General features: G+C 44.9%; 1 protein-coding gene across 1 annotated transcript in view; it reads right to left on the reverse strand.

Moving 5' to 3' along the window:
* The window catches only part of RAPGEF4 (Rap guanine nucleotide exchange factor 4), a gene marked incomplete at its 5' end in the record, with an annotated part of 261,647 nt that overhangs the window by 78,112 nt on the left and 159,075 nt on the right, over positions 1 to 24,460 (reverse strand). Inside the window, 4 exons of the mRNA XM_025191227.1 lie at positions 6,788 to 6,971; positions 8,434 to 8,555; positions 13,630 to 13,736; positions 15,215 to 15,268. Coding sequence (XP_025047012.1) covers positions 6,788 to 6,971; positions 8,434 to 8,555; positions 13,630 to 13,736; positions 15,215 to 15,268 — 467 coding nt within the window. The remainder of the gene's footprint in view (positions 1 to 6,787; positions 6,972 to 8,433; positions 8,556 to 13,629; positions 13,737 to 15,214; positions 15,269 to 24,460) is intronic.

Consider the following 24,460-nt stretch of genomic DNA (forward strand, 5'->3'; position numbering starts at 1 on the left):
TGGGAGAGAGAGCCACCTTGTGGCAGCCACCACAAGCAAGGGAAGAGGCAGTGAGCGGGGACTTGGGGCGCTGGGAAGGGCGGGACCATGGCCCTGATCCAGGCCAGCAGAGGAGAGAGAGTGTGGAGTGTTCACACTAAGGTGTTATACAGTGGCTACACCTTAGTGTAACACAAGGTGGTTAGCATGCACTAGAAATAATCCTACTTTTGAGATAATTCTAGTTTGAGCCGCATAATTGGCACGTCTATACATGCATTTGATCTAAGATCAGTTTACCTGTGAGTAAACTACTCACAAGTAAACAATCCTGGGCAGGCGTCTACACATGCAGGGAAGTGGGAGAAGAATTGCTGCTATTCGCAGCAAACTTTCACTTCCTGGGGCCCTGTAATAGGCCCCTGCCACCGCCAGGGGGAGCTCTAGACTCCCCTTGGGTGCTAGGCCCCACTGAGCCAGGAGACAACTGTCTCCTGGCCCGGGCTGGGACATTACACCCTGTCCCTGGGGACAATATCCCCTACCTTAGCAGCAGGGAGCTCCAGGCCCTGTCTCCCCAATCAGGGGCAGGGGACTTGAAAAGAGCTGCAGGGGAGGGGCAGATCCCACCCCCCTGCCCTGATCTGCCAGTGAGGCAACTAGAAACTAGCTTGCTGCTAGCTACCCCACTGACAGATCACTGCAGGGGGCTGGGACCTACCCATCCCTGCAGCTCTTTCCAAGCCACATGTTTGGGGCACAGGACAGTTCCCAGCCCCTGCTCCATGATTGTGGGGTGGAGGCCAGGGAGCCTGTTCCCTGCTTTGACCCGTGAGCATGGAGCTGCGTGGGAAACAGGCTGGGGAGCTTGTTCCCCGCTCAGCTCCATGAGCAATCTCCTTCCCCCTGGCGGTCGGCTGACCAGGAACAGATTTGCTCCTGGTCAGGCATCTACGCAAGCGCTGCTGTGCCATTACTAATTGCAAGAAAATTTGCTACTTGCATTTCAAGGTAGCAAATTTACTTACAATTAGTGAGGTTTACTGCTCAGTAACATGTGCCTGTGTAGAAGCACATGCTTATTGTTCCATAAACTATTCTACTTCACAGTAAAGCATCCCATGTAAACATGCCCAATGAGTACTTAAAACTAGTTTCAGGTGTTAATCTGTGGACAATCCAGGTGTTAAGAGCTCCAGGAACTGCCCAAAATTACCATGCAACAAGGTCTTTAGGCTACACATTTGTGGTAACTTGGGGTACAGACAGAAGTGACAATTTTCACCAGGCTACATGTCCTTGCTGTGTTCAGGGAGAGATGCTCCTCAGTACACCACACTCCCACTTTTATGTGCCAAACCCAGAAATGCAGATGTAAAACCACTCCAGGGATATCTCCCCAAAGATGTTCTTGAGACCTCAGTCTCTGGTATGCTTGAGAGAAGACACAGGGGACGGCAAGTAGGAGCAGGAGTGGGTGGGCAGGGTGGGCTCAGGTGTTCCCCTCCCTAGAAACACCAGGGAGACAATGTAGACATATCCTAACATCACTATAAATTTGTAGCTTTAATTATTGCTTTAAGCAAGGGTGTCAAATGTACAGCCCATAGAGCCACTTTATCTGGCCTGCTGGGTTACTGGTGGCACACTGGAAGTTGAGTGGGGTGTGACTGGGTGAGCATGGCCTGCCAGAGAATGGCCTGCCTTTGGGCCCCAGTAGACATGGCAATTGGCGGCACGAGGGTGTGCAAAAGCTGATACAACCTTGGTTGCCCTCCGGACACTTTACCCATGTTGGACATACTGCACATCCCATGCCAGAGCCAGAACTGCTGTGAAGCATGTGGTGTAGAGCAGAAGGCTGGCTCCTGACTCAAGCAGTATTTGACCTGCCACAAGCCCTACAGTCCAGATCTAGCCCAGGGTGCCAAGTGAGTCTGACACCCCTGGCTTTAAGAATCATACTGTTAACGTAGTGAAGAGTGCAGTACAAAACTGTCAAAAGAGAATATATTACAGTAGCACCTTCAAGATTAAACAGCATGTGTCATGCAGATATTTCTCTCTTTTAGGTCGACTTCTGTCATTATGGTGTTTGGCTTTATATTATGCCATAACATTGAATTATGGCCCACTCTCATTCATGTTACAGCTAAGTATATTATATAGAAATTAAAGAATAAAAATTAATTTTCCAGTTGTCACTCGTATACTGGAGGACTGAAAAGCCTACAAGTTACAGCCGTGTTCGTTCTAAAATATTTTTCCAAGAACGTACTACAGGTCTGCACCTGCAATAGCAGACACAGGGGGCTGTGTTTGCTGCTTCACGAAAAGCTAATTTCACATTCACAATGTATGTGTGCTTTTTAAATACCAATAGCAACAAGAGCCTGCCAAAAAATTCCCTGAAGCTCTATTCTGTTTTTTAAACTATAGAACATTCTTTCATAGTTTGACAGTTAAAATGCTGCAGTTAATGTAATAAACAGAGAATTTTTTAAGTCAGCTGTCAAAACAAGTGACACTTTTTGCTAGCCAGTTTCAGATTTCGAACAATAGAAAGTACCTTTCAAAGCAACAGCTTCATTATACAATCAAATTCTCAAAGTAATCTTCTCATCAAAGAATATTGTCTTATTTCTTTCAGGGTAATTATATGAGTTCTTCAACCTCTCAGAAAATAGTGACTATTATAAAACGCAGCTGTGTTGGTTTGAAAATTGTGGATCCTGCTCCGGTCAATGAGAGCCACCTCCTTGAACTTATCAGCCAGAATGGTGTCTACTCAAAATTGCCAGGATTTAGAGGATCCAGTGATCTTGAAAAGGCTCAGCGCTTACAGTCATATACTATAAAGTAAGGATCTTAACAATTGTGAATATGGTATCACATTCTATGAATTTGCTTTCATGAGCACTGGACAGTAAAAAGCAGCATGCCCAGAAGAGAAGGACACAGAAGATGTTCCAGTACTATGGCAATCTTCAGAGGCTGCCCATATCTCATGAAAAATCCCCCATGAATATTTCAACAGGCTCCTTTCACAGCATTGTTCCCTTCCCCTTGTAACTCTCTGCAAAGAATCTGGATGATAATCCACATTGATTGGGTCAGCATTAATTTATATAGATGTCCTGCACTGAAAACCACCATGTGAAGGAAGGTTAGGTGAACAGTGCTGAGATGATTGCTGATGAGAGCAGGAACCATGAACCATAAACCATGGAACCAACAGGAACCATGCTGCCATTTAGTGGTGAAGGGCAAGGACATCACAGGTCTGCAAAAGCACAGGTCCGCTAAACAGACAGCTCTGGATTCCACATCTCTCAAGTAACCCACTTCTCTTGTGTTTCAACATCACCATAATCATTATTTTTATTATTTTACATTGTCAAGTGCTTCACATAAATGTAAGGAAATGCAGAGCTGGCCTTAGGGATCTGGTGCCCTGGGTGAACTTGTATTTTGACGCCTCCTTCCTAGAGCCCTTCCCCCAGGTCAGTGGTGCAGGCAGTGGCAAGCAGGCAGGGACACAGACCACTGAGGAGGTGGAACCACCCACACTGCTTAGCCTGGCTCCCCTGGAGCAGTGGCTAGAGTTGGGGGGAGGGAGGGTGGGGAGGGGAGCTGGGCAGTGCAGGTGGCTCCACCTCCTTGCCAGACTGTGCCCTATGCTCCTGCCTGCCTGCCTGCACCTCTGACCATGGGGTTGCTCAGGCCAACTCTCAGGAAATGCCAAAAGGAGAAGAAAGGAAAAGTTCAAGAGATCTGCTGTTCAACTGCAGGGGTGTCAAACTCACTCCACGTCCTGGACCAGATCCAGACTGCAGGGCTCTTGGGTGAGCTGGATCCACAGGGCTGGTAGCATGGTGGTGACGGGAAGTATGATGGCAGAAACCATGGCAGCAGTACTGAAGAAAGCAGTGGTGAAAACCACTGTGGTAGTAACTGCAGCAGCAACAGCAGAGGGAGTAGTGACATCCATGCAGTGGCGGCAACCATGGCAATGGCAATGGGGCAAGCAGCCACAGGTTAGGCATCTGATTACTGTGGCAGAGGTGGCTACAGGGCAAGCAGCTTCAGGATGAGCCAGGCTGTGTTGGCACAGTCCTCCCTCACCTCCTGCTGCTGAGGGCCATGTTTAGCCCTGAATTCTACACTAGGCCCCATCCCCCACTAGCCATGCTCCCAAATTCCACAGCCCACTGGTAGCCCAGCAGGCCAGAATGGCCCACAGACCTTATGTTTGAACCCTTGTTCTACTGCATTCTAGTGCACCTTTGTAGTGGGAAATCTTTCATTTCATTTTGTGGTTTTGATCCTGTTCTCACAACACACTAAAAAGGAATTTTGCTAATGACCTCAAAGGGAGTGTGATTGGTCCTGCATACATATCTTTCTTGAACTGATCTTTATGACCTTTACACAATTAGTAAAATTCATTGAAATAATTTGTTAAATTCCATTTACCATGTAAATCCCAATGAAATGTGCCTTAAGTGCCAACCAAAGAAATTATTTGCCTAATAAAGAGGGGGGTCTCTAATTAAGGGTTAAACAAACCAAGTATCTTAGCAGCCACTATGAAATGGTCACTTAAAACATGAAGTTATTGACTGTAGATTAGGAGTAGGCAAAATGGAGAATCTGGCTGGCGGTCCCAGCAGCCCTTTCCCATGTTGCTGCAACTGGTTTCCATGGAGATTCCAGGAGCAGTGGAGCCATGACAGCGTGGGGCCAGCCCCAGCAGCACTGCAGGGCTTGTGTCTAGGGAGGGATAGGGTTGCCAAGCCTCCTGGATTGGCCAGGAGTCTACCAGAATCAGCACCAATCTCTCAGCAAATACTGAAAGCTATCTGGGAGATTGATATTGTGAACGGGTTGAATAGTACAATTAATGACTAGAGGTGCACCAATACATTAGTCCCATATGACAGTATAGGCAGTTGGCTTTTTTTGGCTGATGTGGCCGATAATGTAACTGATAAATGCCCGGTGCATGCATGCAGCTGCAAAGCAGCACTCAGGAGGCAAGGAGCACAGCCCCACAGTGTGGAGAGCAGCAGGGTCCAGTTGGTAAGTCTGTTGTGAGGGAAGGGGCACGGGGTACGGGTGGGATAGATCAAGGCCCCAGTGGTGAGGGAGGGAGTGGGGCTGGTGCTGCACAGCCAGAGCAGAGTGTGGGATGGAGCTGCAAGTGGCTTGTCTGGGGGGTGCAGGGAGGGGGTGGTACCTCCTGCTGCTGCACATACCCTGGGAGGGCATGGCAGATGTGCCCCTGGATCTGGCTGTGGAGCAAGGGTGGGTTACCGCTGTGGGTTGGGACCGAGGGCGGTGCTGGGCTCTTTTTGGCGGGGAGGCTGGTCCAGGGCTGCACTCAAAGTGAGTGGTGCAACTGCTGGGAGGGGGGCTACAGCAAATTTTGGGGTGGCTGCAGCCCCCTCCATAGCCCAGCCCCCCTCCTACCACTGCTGCCACCTGTCCTGAGTGCAGCCAGCTCGGCCCAGTCCCCCCTACCAGGAAGAGCTGATGCTGCCTGACCCTAGCCCAGATTGGCATCCCACCCTTGCCCTGTGGACAATCCAGGTATGCACAGATATGAGGACACATGCCCCCCATGCCCTCCCAGGGTGCACAGCCCAACTTCCTCTCTCACCACTGTGGCCTTGTTCTGTCCTCCCATGCCCCTTCCCTCCCCCTCCCCCCTTCCCCCACAACACACTTACCAGCTGGATGCTGCCCTCCAAGCTGCCTGGCTGCATATCAGCAATCGGACTGGTATCGGCCAATATGGGTCGTTAAAAATTGGCCATTAGCATTGGCCCAAAAAATCTCTATTAGTTCACCCCTAATTAATGATATTACATTACGTTGGAGGGGAAAAAATCTCCTGGAATAGCTCCAGTCAGAGTTGGCGACACTTGGTGGGGAGCTGCTGTGGGGCTTGGGCTGCGATCTTGCAGTGGTGATAACATGGTCCAGAGCTGGGGCAGAGCTGTGATCTGCTGCCTGCACACCCTTACCCAGAGCGTGCAGGCAGTTCATCACAGCTCTGCCCCAGCTCCAGACCACACTGTCACCGCTGCAGGATCCCGGCCCCAGAGCAGCTCCCCACCTTGCTGAGCACCCTGCCAATGCTGCTGGGGCTGGGGCGTAACTCATCTGACACTAAAAAGGAACAATCAGTCAGAAAGAAGTCTATCAACATGTGACAGATCCCTTAGAGCAGTGATGCTCAACCTCTCTGGATGAGTGGCATGGGTTTGGTCTGCAGGCTGGATACCATGTGTGGGGTCAGGCTGTGGGTTGGATCCAGTGTGTCAGTGCAACCTTTCATACTGGGTCTATCTGCAGTGCAACCCCATACACCAGATTTGGCTGCTGTGTGGCCACGTGCCAGTGTGATCTGGCATGTGGAACTATATCATCCAGACCAGGGGGCTCCTCCCACCAAGTCCAGATATTTGGTAGCAGGGGAGGAGTGGCAGTGTTAATTGTCACAGCTCTGGGAGTAATTAATACTCCTACTGCTCCCCTGCCACAAAATTTCTAGATCCCTAGGAAATTCCATGGACCAGATGACACAGCTCTGTGGGCCTGATCTGACCCATGGGCTGGAGGTTGAGCACCAGAGTCGCCCTTATTAGATGGAGCAAAAAGCTTGCAGAATATAAACTTTTTTTTCAGAAGCCAGAAACATGAAGCACAAATATATCTGAAATATATTTAGGCCACAATTTTGACCTCTAACCCTGCGAAAGTTAGCAGTAGCCAGTCCCATGCATAATATTAATTTGCGTACGGTTTTCTGAGAATCATCCTCATATGGGCATCTGGGCCAATTTGGGACAGCAAAAGCAGAGTATCCTGCAGCTCTTCATCACACTCCTTCTTCTCTTCCTCTGTTGGCATTGGGGCATCTTCCTGTTCATCATCCAGAAATCGATAAAACAAGTATTTGTCTTGGAAATGGTGTTCTTGATCCACTGAAAACAACATTATTGATATAAGATATCAATATTAAATTCAGCTCAAAGAAATTTTAGCTTCTTAGAAACGGGGGGTGTATGTGTATATATACACACACACACACACACACACACACAATATGTGGCTCATACATAATTGTTTAACAAGTGAGGTAAAATGGTAGAGAAATATCAAGAGTGTGAAGTATCCTTGTAATTTCTCATGCATGCTATTTGCTTGCACAAAGCTACATAGCATGGAGTTTTTCCTTCTAATTTTACAGTACAAATGCTCTTTAAAAGGTTTCTATACTTAGTAGTTTTTCCACACACCATGTTATTTACTTTTTAAAGTGAGGCTGTCAATACTGGGTTAGTAACTGTGCTAGCAAACAACTATATATAAACATGGTTGTTCCCAGCAAGACTCTCTCACCTGATCCCTTTACCTAATCAGTTGTGGACAGGTCCCAAAAACAATAGATTGAGAAGTATCTAAACTCCTCCTGGGAGACTCTTGAAGCCTTAAAAAAAACTCCTGAGGCAACTGTGTCTAACAGTAGGGTCACAGTGGAAGACCTCCAGGAGCAGAAAACTTGCCAAGACAAAGTTATGGCAAGACAAAACAGCCATGAAATCCTCTCCAAGCAAGGAGGTGGGGCTGCCTGAAATGGAAACAATTCTGGCTTAACGTGGAGCCTATCCATGGTGGTTACACGTGTGATGATTCAATGCATCTGTACAGCAGCCTCCACCACTAGGTGCTCTGCAGAGATCTTAGCAGAAATAAAGCTGTTCCTCCCTCTCAGAGCAGGGCAGGGTGTGATGCAAGGAAACCAAACTTTTATACAGAAACTGTTTTAAACAGTATGTGACATTAAAGAAGACCCATTTGGAGGCTATAACATCTGTTTTCCCAGAAGGTTCACTGAGTGTAAACATAAAAGCAATGTCAAAATCAAATAGGAACCCAAAGGAAAATCTCAGACCTGAATACCCCTGGACACTGCGATATCTGAGATCCACACCTGAATTCTGAGACTAATCCTTATAACATTTCCCCCGGGCCTCAATGTCTGCTTTCAGTTCCAAATGTTGCAGCCCAAGCCAACTTCTATTCAAAATCTGTAAGTGTAATGAAGGCATTGTGGCAACACATCTCTTGGTTTTTTTCCCCATTGCTATATAGTGGTAGCAGTATAATCATAGTATCAATGAACCATGAACACAAACTAATAGGTATAGTTAGAAATGTCACCATTATACTGCAATTTCATTTATTTTTCAACATTCTTCGAATTATAAAAGTATAGTATTAGAATGTGGCAATCAATACTGTGCATTGCTGATGGCTGAAGAGGATTTTCTGCTGTATTCCTCCTGTGACCATAATCCTCTTTTTTCATAAAGGGGATCTGTAGAGACTTTGATATGATGCATTTCCCTTGGTTTAGTCAGCATCTGATTAAATTTATCTTACCATGGTTAAGAACTCCTTCTTCCAGCAGTACCTGCCACATGCCAACCGCTTGGGTACGTGAATGAACACATGGACTCTGTTGCATCATCCAGTCTACCAGTTCTGTTCCTACACAGCATTGTCTGAGGAGCCAAAATCAAATTAAATCAGGTCAGTAGATAGAGAAAGTGCTTAAAGGACTTGTTATGAGGAACAGTAACGATGAACTCTGCAGTCAGCCTCCATTATAGAAAAAACAAATTGAAGCATTCACTCTCAGCCATTTAAATATATTTGAAAGACCTGTCAAAATACTCATTTTTGAGGGAACTATTTAAGCAAAAAACAATCAAGCCTAGTGGAAAATGGAACATAAGAGCTACCCTGTGCCTAACTGGGCCGCATAATGCACTTTCCTCTGCTCCACATTTCAAGGGAACCTTAAATGATCTAGTAATCAAATGATGGCTTCAGCTGGTGATCAGAGTTTGCATCAGTGCAGAGAAGTAATAATTTTTATATTGGACTGGTAAAAGACAGTATCTTCTTTGTTGCTGGAAAGAACTATGAACCATAGTACTTTTTAGCTTAGTTCATGTATCTTTAAATGTAGAAACCTTTTTTAACCCATGAATCATACACCGTTGGTTATGACATATCACCCCTCCCTTGAATCTATATGGAAAATCCTCCAATAATTGCAACCCATACTAGAAGGAGACCCTATTCTTAGCGAGATCTTCCCAGAACCACCCATCCTAGCCTTCAAACAAGCACCGAACCTTGCTAACCTCATCACCAGAAGCAAACTTCCTAAGCCCAGAACATACCGAATGGATCCAGACCATTCCATAACAAGAAATGCAAAACCTGCCAACACATCTCCACCACCCCCACAATTACTACACCCCACAAGAGAGCCATCAACATCCCAGCATCTTACAGCTGCACCTCCAGAAATGTCATCCAGTGCATCTCATCCAGTGCATCTCATCCAGTGCACCAAATGCCTTGATGGAAAATACGTAGGAGAAACCAAACAACAAATGCGCACCAGAATGAACGCACACCGGAAATCTATCAAAAACAAGAATACCCAATTACCAGTGGGGGCACGCTTCTCACAAGAAAGCCACTCTCTCTCCAATCTCTCAGTTCTAATCCTCAAAGGTTACAAAACACTTTCACAGACGAGCCTATGAACTTCACTTAACCTCCTGGATACAAAAAATCATGGACTAAATATAGACATTGGATTTATGACACATTATAACCTGCCTGACATCTGGCTCCCCAGGTACCTCACTACAATTTACCTGCTACATTCATCCCCCTTCTCTCTCCCCTACCACCCAGCCTGTCTCTCACCCACTGACTCCTCAATTTACATCTTCACTGACTGCCTGTCTTGCATGCATACCAGCCTCTGGCTTCTTTACTTTTCGTTCCATCCAGGAAGAGCACACACCAACTGTAGAGGCTTCCTCAGCCTTATGAAGGGTTTTTAAATGCGAAAGCTTGCTAAGAATTTTTTTCCCCAACTATTTGAGTTGGTCTAATACAAGATATCAGATTCACCCAAAGAACCTTGGAAACTTTTTTTATGCTCACTTGAATGTTTTTTGTGAGGGAGTTACACAGATTAAATGTACACAATAGAACAGGGGCTAGCCTCCTAAGTGGGCCAGATTTGGCCCAGGGATATGGGGCTTTGGCAGCATTTGATGGCAGGGGACTTACCCTTCCTGTCACTCTGCTGTGGAGAGAAGTGGGAGCTGGGAGCTATCCCTGTGCCACTATGGGGAGAAGATGTGGTAGCAGGAGATTTCCCTGTGCTGCTGCATCAGAAGCAGTGGCAGTGGCCGAGTCCTAATATCTACCCACCTCTGTCCTGAACTGGTTCATTCTAGCCAGCAGCCAAAAAAGGTTGCCAACTGCTATGGTAGACAATACCTTGTTTGTCTTAAGAAATTTAATATCAGCTTTAAATTTCAAGGCCTATGTAGAATTGGTCCTAAATTCCATGTGTACAAAGTCAAAGAAAGTTTGCTACAACTACCAGTAGGGGAAAACGTTGGAAACGCTGACCCCAATAGATCTCAGAATTAGCCACCTTATTGCTGGTTAGGTAGAAGATAAAATAATTTTGTTGCCATTGTCCTACCTTTGTCATATGGTGCCTGTGCTGCATTTTGCAAGAGACCCAGTAAAGACAGACACATTATGCCTCAAGCACTGTGCTAAGTAACAGATCCTACAGTGGAGGCCCAGAAGAATTACTATTATAATGGTGCTCCACAACCTGCTTTAAGTCTCTAACCATTATTGGATTTCCTGGTATTAATTTACAAAGCCCTTACGGGAATTTCATTTTACAATCTTCTAGGACTCCTCCATGCTAGCTGCTATTATTTGACAGATCATGATTGACACATCCCATGCACAATCTCTTGTGTCAGAGGTAAACCCTTCTCAACAGCAGACCCAAGGCTCTGGAATAACCTCCCTAAGGAGATCAAAAAGAGCCTGATGTTTGCTGTCGTTAGGTCACCCTGTAAGGACCTTACTCTTTGTCTTTGTCTAACATTTCCTTAACCATTAGAACAGAAGAAAATCCAGCATTCTGAAGAGACAGGAAAGTCTATATATAGCAGATATAATGCAGAAATGCTTGGTTCATCCATACCAGACTTCTCCCTATTCTACAATTCATGCATAGCTTTTAGATACTAACCTGGCAGGTGCTATTGAAATACTAATTTTTGAGTTAGACAAAGTCTCACTTTTGGAGACCTGCTTAAAGTCCCACTTTAATCACAAAACAGAATTTCTCTACCACTTGGTCTACTCTAGAGATTTCCCTTCAGGACCAGTGACACACAGTTTTGCATAGCTCCATAGCACTGGCTTCATTTATTCAAGAACTGAACCCAAAGAACAGAACAGCTTTTCCAGGTCATCTTTAAGGTAGATTGGCGCAGCACTGGCATGCATGTACTACATGTGCCTCCAGGGTATCACTCCTACTTTTTTCTAAATAATTTAGGAATAAAAAGAAGAAAAATAACCTCATCAGTGCATATTGAGATGAACACTCATAGAAATACAAATGTTCCAAAGTTTTTCCTGGCTTATGCTGTTTAATTTACAGAAAATACAGTATAATTTCATTATAACAAATCCTGTTTATAATAACCCCAACTTTTAATGATCCCAACAGCATGAACTAAGTTTTTCATTATTACAATGCAGCAAATTGACTAACCCTATTATAGCAGACACTTTCCTTTAATAAACTTTTCTCCTGGTCCTGTGGGGCTTTTTATAATGAGGCTGTACTATATCTCCTTTGAAAGTGGATCAGCAATACTCTGATTTACTAGCAAGGGTATTAATATTTGGAGAGTGTAAGTCAGTTTTTGTATACTCAGAATCATACATTAATCATTTGGTTCAAATATTAAACAGCATAACTACTTATTATTTCTTAAACCAACAAGATTTAGTAAGATGCAGAGTTGCATAGAGCAGGGGTGTCAATATCAATATTTGGTCTCCGGTGCTGCCTATAGGTCTCAGAGTGACCCACAGGTAACATGTGGGGAGCACTTGATGGGCCCAGCACATCTGCTCCAGCTCGCATGTGGAAGCAGCAGAGCAGTTGCCATGTGCAGTACAGCCCTGGTGTGACCATATGCCACTCCAGGGCCATGCTGCATGCAGCTGCAGCTCTGGTGCCATGCAATACAGACTGACAGTGGCTGCAAGGCTCCAGAATGCAGCCCAGCAATGGGGGCAGCTGTAGCTGCAGCAGTAGGTCTGTAGCTGCACAGCATACTCCTGGAACAGCCAGAGCAAAACCAGGATGCACAAGGTACTCTGGCCACTCCAGGACATGCACTGGAATTTGTGGCCAATCTGTAGGTCTGGATGAGTTTGACACCCTTGTTATAGAGTCTCTGATATTAAATACCTCTTTTGCTTGTGCCACAATGTCCCATTTCATCATTCATCACAATGTCCCATTACCACCAGCAGGGAGATCAGAAAGGCTGACTGAAAGTACAGTTCACAAACAGAACTGAGAATTGATGGCCCCCTCTACATGTGTAGGTAAAAGTATGACTGGATCTAATGCATGATCCACACAATTGCGCCTCCTGCCATATCACATGTGCATGGCAGGAGGCATGATTGTGGGATTGCATATTAGATCCAATCACACCTTATTGCCGGGGGGGGGCGCAATCCTGGGCTCCCCTTGGTTTGACAAAAAGCGGGCACTTACGACTGGGAGCCCCATTTGCTCTGGGGGCTCCCAGCCACAGGGGCCACATGCAGCCAGAATCCTGCAACTGATGGGGCTCTGGGTACCAGCTGCACCTCACATGTAGCGGGGATCCAGAGCCGTGTCAGCTGTGGGGTCTCTCAGTCCTGGCTGTGGGTGAGGCGCAGATCGGACTAAGAAACCTGTGTGGGCCCGGGGGTTTCATGTACTCCTGCACCTTGGGGATCATGGCAGTTATGATCCTTAGAGCTCGGATGTTGTACCTCTGTTTCTGGCAGCCCTGTCTGTTGAAGGGGCTTCCAGCCACAAGGAGGATCCTGCTACACATGAAAATTAAAGCTTGATAGCAACCAGCTATAAAGTTAGTACACATTTTCAAGGTCTAACTTTATAGCTGGTCGGAGCTTTTTCTCATATGAGAACGACTTTGCACATGTAGCTGGTCTTAAGGTAATTGTGCAATTAGCCAGTTAATTGTGTGATGCTTGTAACATGTAGAGGGGGCTTGTACAACATGAGATGTGCTTTTTACTAAAGTGCACAAAGTGTGAACTTTCAGATCTCTGCATTAAACAACATGGTTGCAACTCTCTTTAAAAGATTGATATGCTAGCATAATGTATTAATGAGCTTCCTCTCATATGTTTAACTTGATATTGTATAAAGTATTGCAGTAGTAACTGTGATTTTAATTTTTGAGGGTTTTTCATATGTATACTTTGTATACAATCATGGGTTCAATCTCTAATCAAATAACCTCAGAAAGAATTTACCAGGCACATTAAGACTGCATAACATCCAGACACAAATAGCATCACCGAATAACTTCCGACCTTTTGAGACCTGTAGGCATGGCAAGGCATAAATCACAAGACACAAAATGGTATGTATCAAAATTCAAAAACATCTATACAATCAGTTCACAGCACCTGTAAGTCTTCAGATGATATTTGCGATCTCTTATCATGTGAGGGGCTCTGGAGAGAATTGCATTCCGTAAAATCTTTCCAGCTCTGAGGATCTTTTCGGATGGAACCTTGGTGATGAAGAGAAAAAAGGGAAAAAAATGAACAGATTTCAAACTTCCTTTAATCTGTGCCTGTAGCATATTCTGAAAGACAAAACACAATAAACACCCCCACCTATAATATATAATCTCTTGAACAGATGCTCACCTGTGCAAAGTATCATAACATATTGTAGACTTCAAGTTTGGCTTATTGTAAGCCCAAGGTACTTATTGGGCATGTCTACATGAGAAGCTTTACTTGAGATTAGAGCAAATTACTGCACAGTAAGTGTCATTGTCTACACATACAGACACTTAACACATAGTAATTTCCTCTAATCGTGAGTAAATTTGCTACCTGTAAATACAAGTAGCAAATTTACTTGGGAGTAGTTACTGTGAAGCATGGCATGTTCAGAAAGCTGACTGGAACCAAATTTGCTCCTGGTCAGCAGGCAGCAGGGGGCAAGAAATTGTTTCTTAACCCCAGGAACTGCCTGCTGCTGGGGAGGGCTCCACCACCAGAGCCCAAGTGGGGACAATGTCCTCCTGCCACAGCAGCAGGGAGCTCCCAGCCACTGCTCCACAATCGTGGAGTCGGACCTGGGAGATGACTGTTCCCAGCCCCAGCTCCATGATCACAGAGTGGGGGCTGGGAACAATCATCTTGCGATTGGGAACAACCTACCAGTGAGAGTTCCCCACCCAGCCTGAAGCTGGCTGGGACCTGCCCTGACTGGGTCAGTTCCTGGTGAGCTCTGAGCTGCATGGGGAAGTCTGAATGAGCAGCCTGGAGGTGGCTCCAGGCTATCCATTTTGCGTAGTCCCCAGCCAGCTCTGGGCTGCATGTGCAGACTTCTCTATGTGGCCTGGAACCGTCCCTATCAGGGGCAGGTCCCAGCCCCATGCCTGATTGGGCAATCAAGGCATGGGGTTTGGAAAGAGCTGCAGGGAAGGGGCAGGTCTCAGGCCCCTGCCTAGATTCGCTCATGGGGCAGCTAGCAGCAAGCCCTCAGTTGGGGAGCTGGGGCCAGGAGCTCCCTGCTGCCAGGTCAGGGGGACACTGTCCTCACCCAGGCTCCAGTGGTAGAGCCTGCCTTGACAGCAGGCAGCTCCCAGGGGCAATTTACCAGACCCTGCAAAGAGACAGCTCCCTCCTGGCCCCATGCTCCCTGCCAGGCACTGGGCTAGCACCCAGGGGGAGCCTAGAACTCCCCTTGGTTGCTGCAGGAAGCTGGTCCAGGGTTGGAGGGGGTGGGAGCAGACAGCCGCCAGGAGTAGCAGATCTGCTTCTGCATCTCCACACACGTAGATGCCTGCCTGGGGTGGGTAAATTACTCTACAGTAAATCCACCCCGCAGCATTTGCACACGTAGACATGCCCATTAAAGATCTAAACCAAAGCATAAGTACTGTATTAGATAGTCTCCATACTGGAAAAGAACTAATAAATTGTTTCAGTTTACACAGTGGCCAAACTCTACAACATATCTATGTCCCATTACCTGTGTAATGGTTTTACGAGGACGAAGAGGGATGTGAGGTTCAATGAGAGGTGTCTGAAAAATAAAATGTAAATGAAATGTATTTTAAAAGATGCATTACAATAAATTAAACATAATTTTGATTTAAAAAAATGAATTTCTATGCTTAAACAAAAAAAGATTGAATAAATTAAAGAATGATATACAGGACCAAATTATGCCCTTGGATGGGCAACCACATATAGCATCCCAAAACCTGGCATTTAGTTCTTAGAATAAAATGAAACATGAAGATGTGTAAACCATTACTGGGCGTTTAAGGTTTTAAAAATGGTAATAAAGAACTCAATATTCAACATCACAGTAGACTAACTAAAAGCTTAACAGATAAACTAGGCACCAGCCCAAACTACTACAATGAATCTAGGCCTGCATTTGGTGTCCCCCAGAAAGTGCAAGACTCCTCCATGCTGCTACCTCTACATCTCAGCCCTCAGTCCACAGCCCTGGCTGTGTAGAAACAAAGAAAGGGACATTCCAATTCCAAGGTCTGAATTTTCCCTTGGTCTGTTTCTCTGATTAACTCCTGTAAGATGGAATGAGAATTGGAAATAGCAAAAAAGATACACCCTCAGTGTAGAAGGACATTCAGGGAACAGATTGCTCAGCAAGCACACTTTTTCAACTTTCCACAAGGGTTTTCAGCTTCCCAGATATGCAAAGGCAGCTCACACCAATAGTTTCTTCTGGTAAGAATTTAAGTAAAGGTTCAGAGATGCAAAACGACAAGAAGAAAACAAAAGCAAGACAGAAGTAGCTCTGGAAAAAAAGAAGAGAAGTAGGTATTAGGAGAAACAGAGAAGGGAAGGAGAAAAATAAGAAAGGCCTGAAAAGAATTGCCAAGAAGGAAGAAAGATAGATAAGAATGGAAAATGAAACACTTCAGAAAAAATGGAGAAAGCCACCTGGTCAAGAAAATGTGAAAGAGAAGAGATTAAAAAAAAAAAAAGAAAGAGACCAGCAGTCACTTCTAAGTGACAGAAAATAAATGTTTTGCAAGGATAGGTAGTTACATGGCACAAGCAAACTAACTCTTGTTTAAATTGTCTAAAGTCATATTGAAAATCTACTTGGCCAACATTCTGTGTAAGTTTGAGGGCTGGATTGTACTCCTAGACCACAGCACACAGGAAGAGTAGCTCAATGCCATCCCAGGGTCACATCCTGCTTCCCATTTGCTCCACAAAGGGTGATAATTTGATATTGATTTATACTAATCACCAAATTAATAATCTTCCCATGCCAGCTCAGCTCCATTGGGGAGAAAGCTGGGGACAGAGTGAGTAGATCTATACAGCACCATGCAATACAATGCAGAGATCCAAATTAGCTCTTAATGGGATAATTTGGCATCAACTTGACTGCATTAGCCCTAAATTGATATATCATAAAGACAATTATTTGCCTGGGAGAAGCACTGCCCTAGCTTACTTCAGTACTCACACTAGCCCATTTGGATATCTTTGCACAGCACCATATCACATGATGTAGACATACTCTCTTTATCTGTTTTGCTTGTGTGTTGCATTTGTTAAGTCCCAACAAGGAGGAATCTTGTCAACTATGTAGGAGATTAAGTCATGTTAGCAATTTGGGAGTAGTAGGAGCTGGAGGACCACTGGAGGAGAAAGCAAGCCTGCCGTGGTCTAGAAAATATGACTGGAAGCTAACAGAAATGAGATGATCTTGTCATGCAGGCCCATGTAAGTGGAAGATATTGGAAGTTCACTTTCATTATGGTTAGATCTTATAACATGCCTCTGCCAAAGCATATTAAAAAATTAAACTGAGCTTGCATATTTTTTTCTTAATAAAAACAAAAATATTTGCTAGGTCAAGTTATAAAACTTCCCATATATATATATATATAAAATCAAAGATATTTGCTATAGCCTCATTTCTGTTTAATCTGATTAAGCTTCATGGACATTTTTCAAATTAAAATTTAGAGTAAATTCTTTCTTAGTTGTTTCATACCTCAACAGCATTTCTTTCACCCCGTCGCACCCAGGCCTTAGACGCATGTTATTTTTGCAACACTACAAAGTGCCTCAGTGCTATGTGCACATGTGCACAATCCGCTGTCTGGAGCAAAACAAAGCCACCCTAAAGGGACCATCTCTAGCAAGGGGTGATAGCTGCTTTTTGGCTCCCATCTCTCTGTGGCAGAGAAGGGAAATAAGACAGACACTGTAGCTGGCCATGGCAGCTGTGACTGAGCCCCTTTGCCAAACAGCAAATCAACCACTACTGGAGCCAAGAGGAAGCCAGGGAGCCACTGGCTGGCTCCAGCCCCTGGTGGAATTGATAGGGGCAGAGGGCCCTTTAATAAAATGGCTGTGTGCCCCAGGTGCAGTCAGCACAGTGCAACCTGTTAGATAGGCATGGGACAGAACTAGTGCCCCAGGGCCTGAGGCAAGGAGGCAGTCTGGCCCTACATGCTGCAAAAGGTGGAGCTCTGGGGAGGAGAGGGGATGGGCTGACCAAGAAGGAAAGGCTCCAGACTGTAGGGGAACTGAAAGGAAACCCCTGCACCACCAGGAAGCAACAGATCTGAGACTGTTGTAGCACTGCCATGGGGTGATGTTGACCCAAGTTTGGGGAACCTTTTGTTTGAGAGCAGATGCTCATATTTTGTCATTTGCATTTAAAGACTGGAGGATCGGATTGTAGCTGTAGGGGTGGAGGAGGTCACTGAGAAGGGTGCCAAGGGCACCCCAGGTCCTAGGCTGTTCAACAGCAGGGGAGTGCTGCTGTTGGCACAAGGACTCTTGTATCAAACAGCAAAGATTGGGGCCCAAAGCAAGCCTGCAGAGGGCAAGACCAGGGGCTGAGAGCATAGGGTCCTAGTACAGTGGACTTCAGGGAGAGGGACCCAGCTAGAGCAAAGTGGGCCAAGGTCAGGGGGCTTCAGCCCAGAAAAGAGCATAAAGCCCAAAGGAACCCCTCCCCCCCCAGGGGCTGCTTCCCTGTCCATTCATAACATAATGGCATGGCAGGGGAGGCTATAGGAAGGGAATCCTGAGAGGCCAGAGGGGGCAAGCAGTGAGGCTATAGCAGGGGAATCCTGAGAGGCCAGAGGGGGCAAGCAAGGCAGGACCCAGGTGACAGCTAGATGGTGACTTGGCTGCCCCACCACTGGACCTGCTACATTGTGACAAAGCCACTCCCTTGAGCAGCTGATCAGCAGCAGCTCAGCTATTTGGCAGAACAGTTCAACTCACCACTGCCTGGCAGGGAATCAGCTGTTCTTCCTCTCTCAAAGAACAGCAAAATAGTTTGGGATCCTGAGGGGCCACAGTGTAACCTGTAGTGCCATATATAACTATGCATATGTTACATGTAGCATTACGGAACACATCACTACAAAGTAGTTTCTATACGAGTAATTTTTCTGGTGGATTTGCCATCTTGGTAGCATTACAAAGAGCCAAAATGTGTGGAAACTCACAGTTTATAGAACCCAAGTAGTAAACATTGCTGCCAATTTCCCCTCTTTTCTCCTGCTGCTGATTTAAGTCATCAGCAGTGACCAGTGAACTCAAGGGGATGAGGGAGTGGGGAAGAGAAGAGCAGCAGCAGTGTTTACCCCCTGGGTTCGGCAGTCATATGGGCTACAGTTTAACCCTTTGTCCTACAGGCTGCCATTTGGACACCCCTGCCCTATGTCAAAGAAATTTGGCCATGATAAGACTGTATCTATAGTAAGAATTTAATTGTTGCTGCTGGCAAGTAAAACTTAACTAATGTTACAAATGGTTTACCTGCCTGTATAGACTGGATCACACCACATGATGGTTCACGTTGAAAATGATGGTGTTGTCTATCTATTCTTGGAGAAATTTTCCTGGGAATTCAAGCTGTTTTTTAAACTTAACCTGAACCCTTTGGCAGCATTTATTACATTCAGTTCTGCTTACCAAAGCAACCATAGCACAGACTGCAGTATCTTTGAATGGTCAGCTAGTTTTAATCCTGGAGGCTTGTGTAAACTACCTTGACTCCAACTATTTTTAAAACCAGTTTGAACTTTTGGTAAATTTCCCCAGTAAAGACAATATCCATGGAATGAATGTTGGTTTCTGAAACAATGCTGAGCTTGCTTTAGTCCTGGTCTACACTTTCCATAAAGCACATTCAGCTGTCAGTACTGGTAAGAAAACATTTCTACCCTAGACTACTCCATTGACTGAATGCTTTAAACAGGCGTTTACACTACTGAAAGAGTCAGAGCAGGGGTGGGCAATTATTTTGGGCAGAGGGCCGCTTACTGAGTTTTGGCAAGCCATCCATGGCTGCATGTCAGGCAGCCCAGGGCAGATAAATATTAATTTTCTAAATTTTTAGGGGCCCTGCAGGCTGGATTGAGTGGCCTGGAGGGCCACATCTGGCCCCTGGGCTACATTTTCCCCACCCCTGAGTTAGAATGTGTTAATATCCCCCCTCTTCCTGAGAAATTTGAAGAAGGTTTGAAAACTAAATTGATTTTGTTTATTTTTTTGGCAATCACATTAAGGCTACTACAAGACTTTACATGCATCAATTTCTATTTTCTATTTCTATCTCATTTGGTATTTCATGTACATTATATTAATATTCAACACAGAATATAACTCAGCAAAGAATTCTGAAAGGAATGAATGGCAGTTTACAGAAAGCCTGGGCCTTCATCTCATTGGATTCAATGGTATCTACATGGATGCTCACAGTAAAGACGTTTAAATGCTTTACTAAAATAACATCTATGAAAGGTCTTTCTAAATGTAAAATTCATAGAAGTTGTGTGTCTACATGACACAGCATATTCAGCTTCACTCTGGATTTTAATTCTAATTTTAAAAACACATAATGAAGGAGATATCGTGAGGTGAATACATCTAAAAGGATTTCTACAGGAAAAGCATGGTAAAAAATTAATGAGTATTTACATTGCTCAGAAAGAATTCTAATAAAGTTACAACAAAAAAAGCACAAAAATTCTTAACATTCAAGACCATTAAAATCATTTTTAAGAATTTCCCTGTGGCATTTCTCTTCAAAGTAAACACAGAGGATGATTCTCAATAAAAGAAATTGACTCAGCCATTAGAAATCCTAGGAGAAAAGTCCACTCCCAGCACCACGATATTATGCAGTCTTTAAAGCTATAATTTGTACTAATACAACCAAAGGAACCCACATAAAGAGAAAGTCACTCAGGACCAGTACTCAAAGCCCAAGAACATCACTCAGAAGCAGAGTGGAGCTGGGCCTTGGGAAGCAAAGCAGCTACTCATGAACTTCCTTCATGTACTTCAGAGGAAAGAAAAAGCTTCATATCACAAGAAACTATCAAGACACTGTGCGGCTGCCAAGAAGACATATTCCAGAAACCAGTCTGGAAAAAAACAGTCCAGGAAAAAATTGGTCATTCAAAGATGCTTCAGTGAACTCTATGGCCACATCCACACATGCAGGCATGTGCGGTTTGTGGTGTGGCAAACCACTTTGTGGTGCCCCAAAGCACATGCGTTGCATGTTAAACCATGCGGGTGGCAAAATTTCCACCAGGATTTCTCAGTAGCAAAAAAAGTCCCAATAAAAAAAGCAGGGTAAAGCTTGCAAAAGTAGTGTGTGCCCAGACAAACGTGGAGATGCGGGAGCAGGCAGCCCAGAGCACATGCCATTCCCTTGCTGGCTGGGATGCAGACTGTCTCAGTGGGGCAGCTGCCTGATGGCTAGTCTTGCACCCTGTGCCCCAGCCAGCCCTCCCTGCAGCACATGAAGTCTAGCTGGGAGGAGCTGGGCATGGGCAGTTTGTCCAAAGCAAGACAATTTGTCCCTCAACAAAATATATGTGCAGGGGTGTGCACTGCGGCACAAAATAGCAGCATAAATTTGTGACGCTATTATTTGTGCTGCTGCAAGTGCATGCCCCTGCTCATCTGGATGCATCCTATGGCTGTTTTGGTAGCATAACTGAATGTAATAAATGTTACCAAAGAGCTCAGATTAAGTTGGCTAGAGAAAGACATTTAAGTTTCAAAGGAACATTTAACGAGTTAGATACTACTAGTATTTAACAGCAGTGATTTGAATTACAGAGTACTGTTTCTATAACAGCCAGATTTCTAAAAGAAATCTGGGTTCCCTTAGTAAGGATATCATAAGGAAATAGTCACTGACAAAATAAGAAAAGTACAGAACTTGATTTATAAATCCTCTCTCTTTTGGATCATACCAAGAGAAAAGATGGCCTCCATTATTCTGGGAATAAAGGATCGGTTATTCCTCTTCATATTCTGTGGGCGCGTCTACACGAGATGTTACTGTGTGGTAGCAACAAGCTACTGCGCAGTAGCTTGTTGCTACCACGCAGTAGTGTTGCCAGGCACTAGCCACGACGCAACACTACTGTGCAGTAGTAATGAGCCACTGTGCAGTAGTGTCAGGAAAAAAACGTGGGAAAGATACTGTGCAGTAACGCTGGTTACTGCATAGTCATCTAGTATGTGCATAAGCAAGAGCTAAAATGCTTCGGGCTTTTACTGGCATAAGCAAGAACAAAATGACTGAGCAGAAACAACTGTGCAGTCTGTTACTTGTATAGACGCAGCCTGTATTCCTCTTAATACCTTATGATTGTTTCACAGGATTTTATTAAAAAAAACACAGAAAAAAGTAACTGGAATGTATTCATATATTAACATTATTAATATATATTAATATATTGTTGATATATTAATAATCTGCTATATCATATATAAAAACATAACAAACTAGGCCATAATAATCAAAAGATGTTGTTTCATTAGTCCTGTAGTTATTATAATTACTCGTTCAGATTCATAAAACAAAATCTAGCAGTGCATCCAATGTTTCACTGAAAGGTATTTCAACACTTGAGCTACTGTTCATCTGAGTTAACATTTCCACACCTGAATTCACGTTTCTAGCTAGAGCTAAAAAACAGTCTACAGGTCTGTGAAATGGGAACTATGCTACCAGGAGTAGCTAACAGACAGCAGAATTGCAGAAGAAGGGCTAGTTTGAGTAGTAGCTTGGAACCATTAAAGACCTTTAAGAAAGAAAGAAGGTTGTTAACACCTGTAGAATGAAGAGTTTAGAAGGAATCAAGTAGGTTATAATGGACCATGACGTCAATTGACTCCCTCGCTGCTGCCTGAATAAAGTGTGGCTGCCGCTTCCAGGCAATTGGTTTTAAACTCTGGGTGGTGTAGGAATCAAAGTCGGGGTGTTACTGCACCCCTGCACCCCCCCCCCCCCACCCCGATCTGCCCCTGCTTGGAGTATGGGAAGAATATGGGCTGCCTGGAAGATGGCCCCATATGGGAGGAGGGGGATACTATCAAGGGCCCTAACAGTTAGCCTAGTCAGGACTAATTACTTAGGTGGCCAAACCTTCCTTAGGCTATAGCTAGCAGCCCAACACTAGCTGATAAAAATCAACTGGCTACTTTTAGAACTTCTTGCTGGCTGCTGGGGAGAGCAGCTGCCCTATTTAGTTCCACCTGGGGCAGCAGGCTGCAGGCCAACTAATGGCTCTGTCACAGGTCTGTTGTGGTTAGCCTCCCTGGGTTCCCTCTTCATCAGCTCCTGACATAGAGTACAAGCCCCTTCCTCCTCCCTTCCCTTCCCCGCCCCCCACCCCACTCCTGCCACAACTGCATGAGCAGAACAAGCCTCCTCCTGAGCCCCCCTGCCAACACCATTGCATGGGTGATTCCCGTTGTTCCCCCACTGATGGTGTGCAAGCAGCATGAGCCTCCTCCCACCATGTGTGCCCCCTCACCACCACCACCACACAGGTGAACTACATCCCACCCCCACCACATGAACCTCCCACTGCTGCTGTCATACCAAGTCTCCTTCCATGCTGCCCTCCCCCAGAACCTGCAGCTGCCACTGCCACAGCAGCCAGAGTAATAGGGGCAGTGGTGGCCTGGTGGGAGCCCAGGGGCCACACATCAACTCCTTGTGGGCCTGATGCAGTCTGCAAATCACCAGCTGGACATCCCTGAGTTAGATGGAGAGAACAGAGGGGTCATAACAAACTCCTCTGAGTTGCCAGCCTCCATCCAGTTGTCATAATAGGCATTGTGTGTTTAAATTTAATTAGCTTAATAACCATAAATGTGATCTAGACTACAGATGCAGTACTAAGGCCACCTGAAGAAACTCTCCATCCTCCATCTATCCAACAGTTCACTAATTAAAACTATTAGACGCATAGAACCATAGGACTGGACAGGACCTGTAAGATCAACAAGTCTGGTCCCCTGCAATGGGCACGAAGTTATTGGGCAGGCTTGACAAGGTGCCTGTCATTAAACATGAGACATTACAATTCTAGACTCCAGTCCTATAACAATTCAAACATATATGCATATGAGCAGTACCATAGATTTCAATGTATGTAATATAGTGAACATATTTAAAGACTTGAGCTCTTTGGGATAGGAACTCTCTTTATTTCTGTGCTCATTGCGTCACTAAGTACACCATATGCACTAAACCAATAATATCAGTGTTGATAATTGGAGATGTGACACATGCTCTGTGGTGTCAGATTGTTTTGATCTATTAAACAAAACCCTTTTCCTCCCATTTTCTCTTTCTAAAGAACTGGAAAGGAGAACTTTTCTGAGTCATTTTGAGGGAATTAAGATTTTGGAACTTCAGCAATACAAGGCCAAAACAAATGAAGGAATGGCACAGGAGCTATAACTTATACTCTCAGTTGTCAAGGTCAGCAAGACATATTCCAAAGGGCTAGGAAGAAATAAAATAAAAGTCACTGAATCATGATTTTCCCATGACCTCATATAGTTCATTTTTAAAAGAAAACAACTTGTTGTATTTATCAAAGTTAAGCATGGCATGTGAGGTTACCAAGGGGACACACAAACCCATGAGCCACTGCTGGTCCTTGCTTCCCCATAGGACATTGAAAAGAATTGCAATTGGCATCTGTTTCCCTGCTGGCTAACAGTGGATTGCAGGGAAACAAAGGCCAAAAACCACACAAATTGAATTGTGGTGGCAGTGATGGCGGCAGCAGTAGCTGCTGCAGCAGGAGACTTGTTTTACACCCTGAATCCTTACTAGTGATGATGAATTGGGGCCTAATTCAAATCCCACAGAGGTCCATGAAAAGTCTGCTGTTGATTTCAATAGGCTTTAGTTCAGGCTCCTTGTTCAGTTCTT

This window comes from Alligator sinensis, unplaced genomic scaffold, assembly GCF_000455745.1.
Source record: "Alligator sinensis unplaced genomic scaffold, ASM45574v1 scaffold1469_1, whole genome shotgun sequence".
Taxonomy (NCBI): domain Eukaryota; kingdom Metazoa; phylum Chordata; order Crocodylia; family Alligatoridae; genus Alligator; species Alligator sinensis.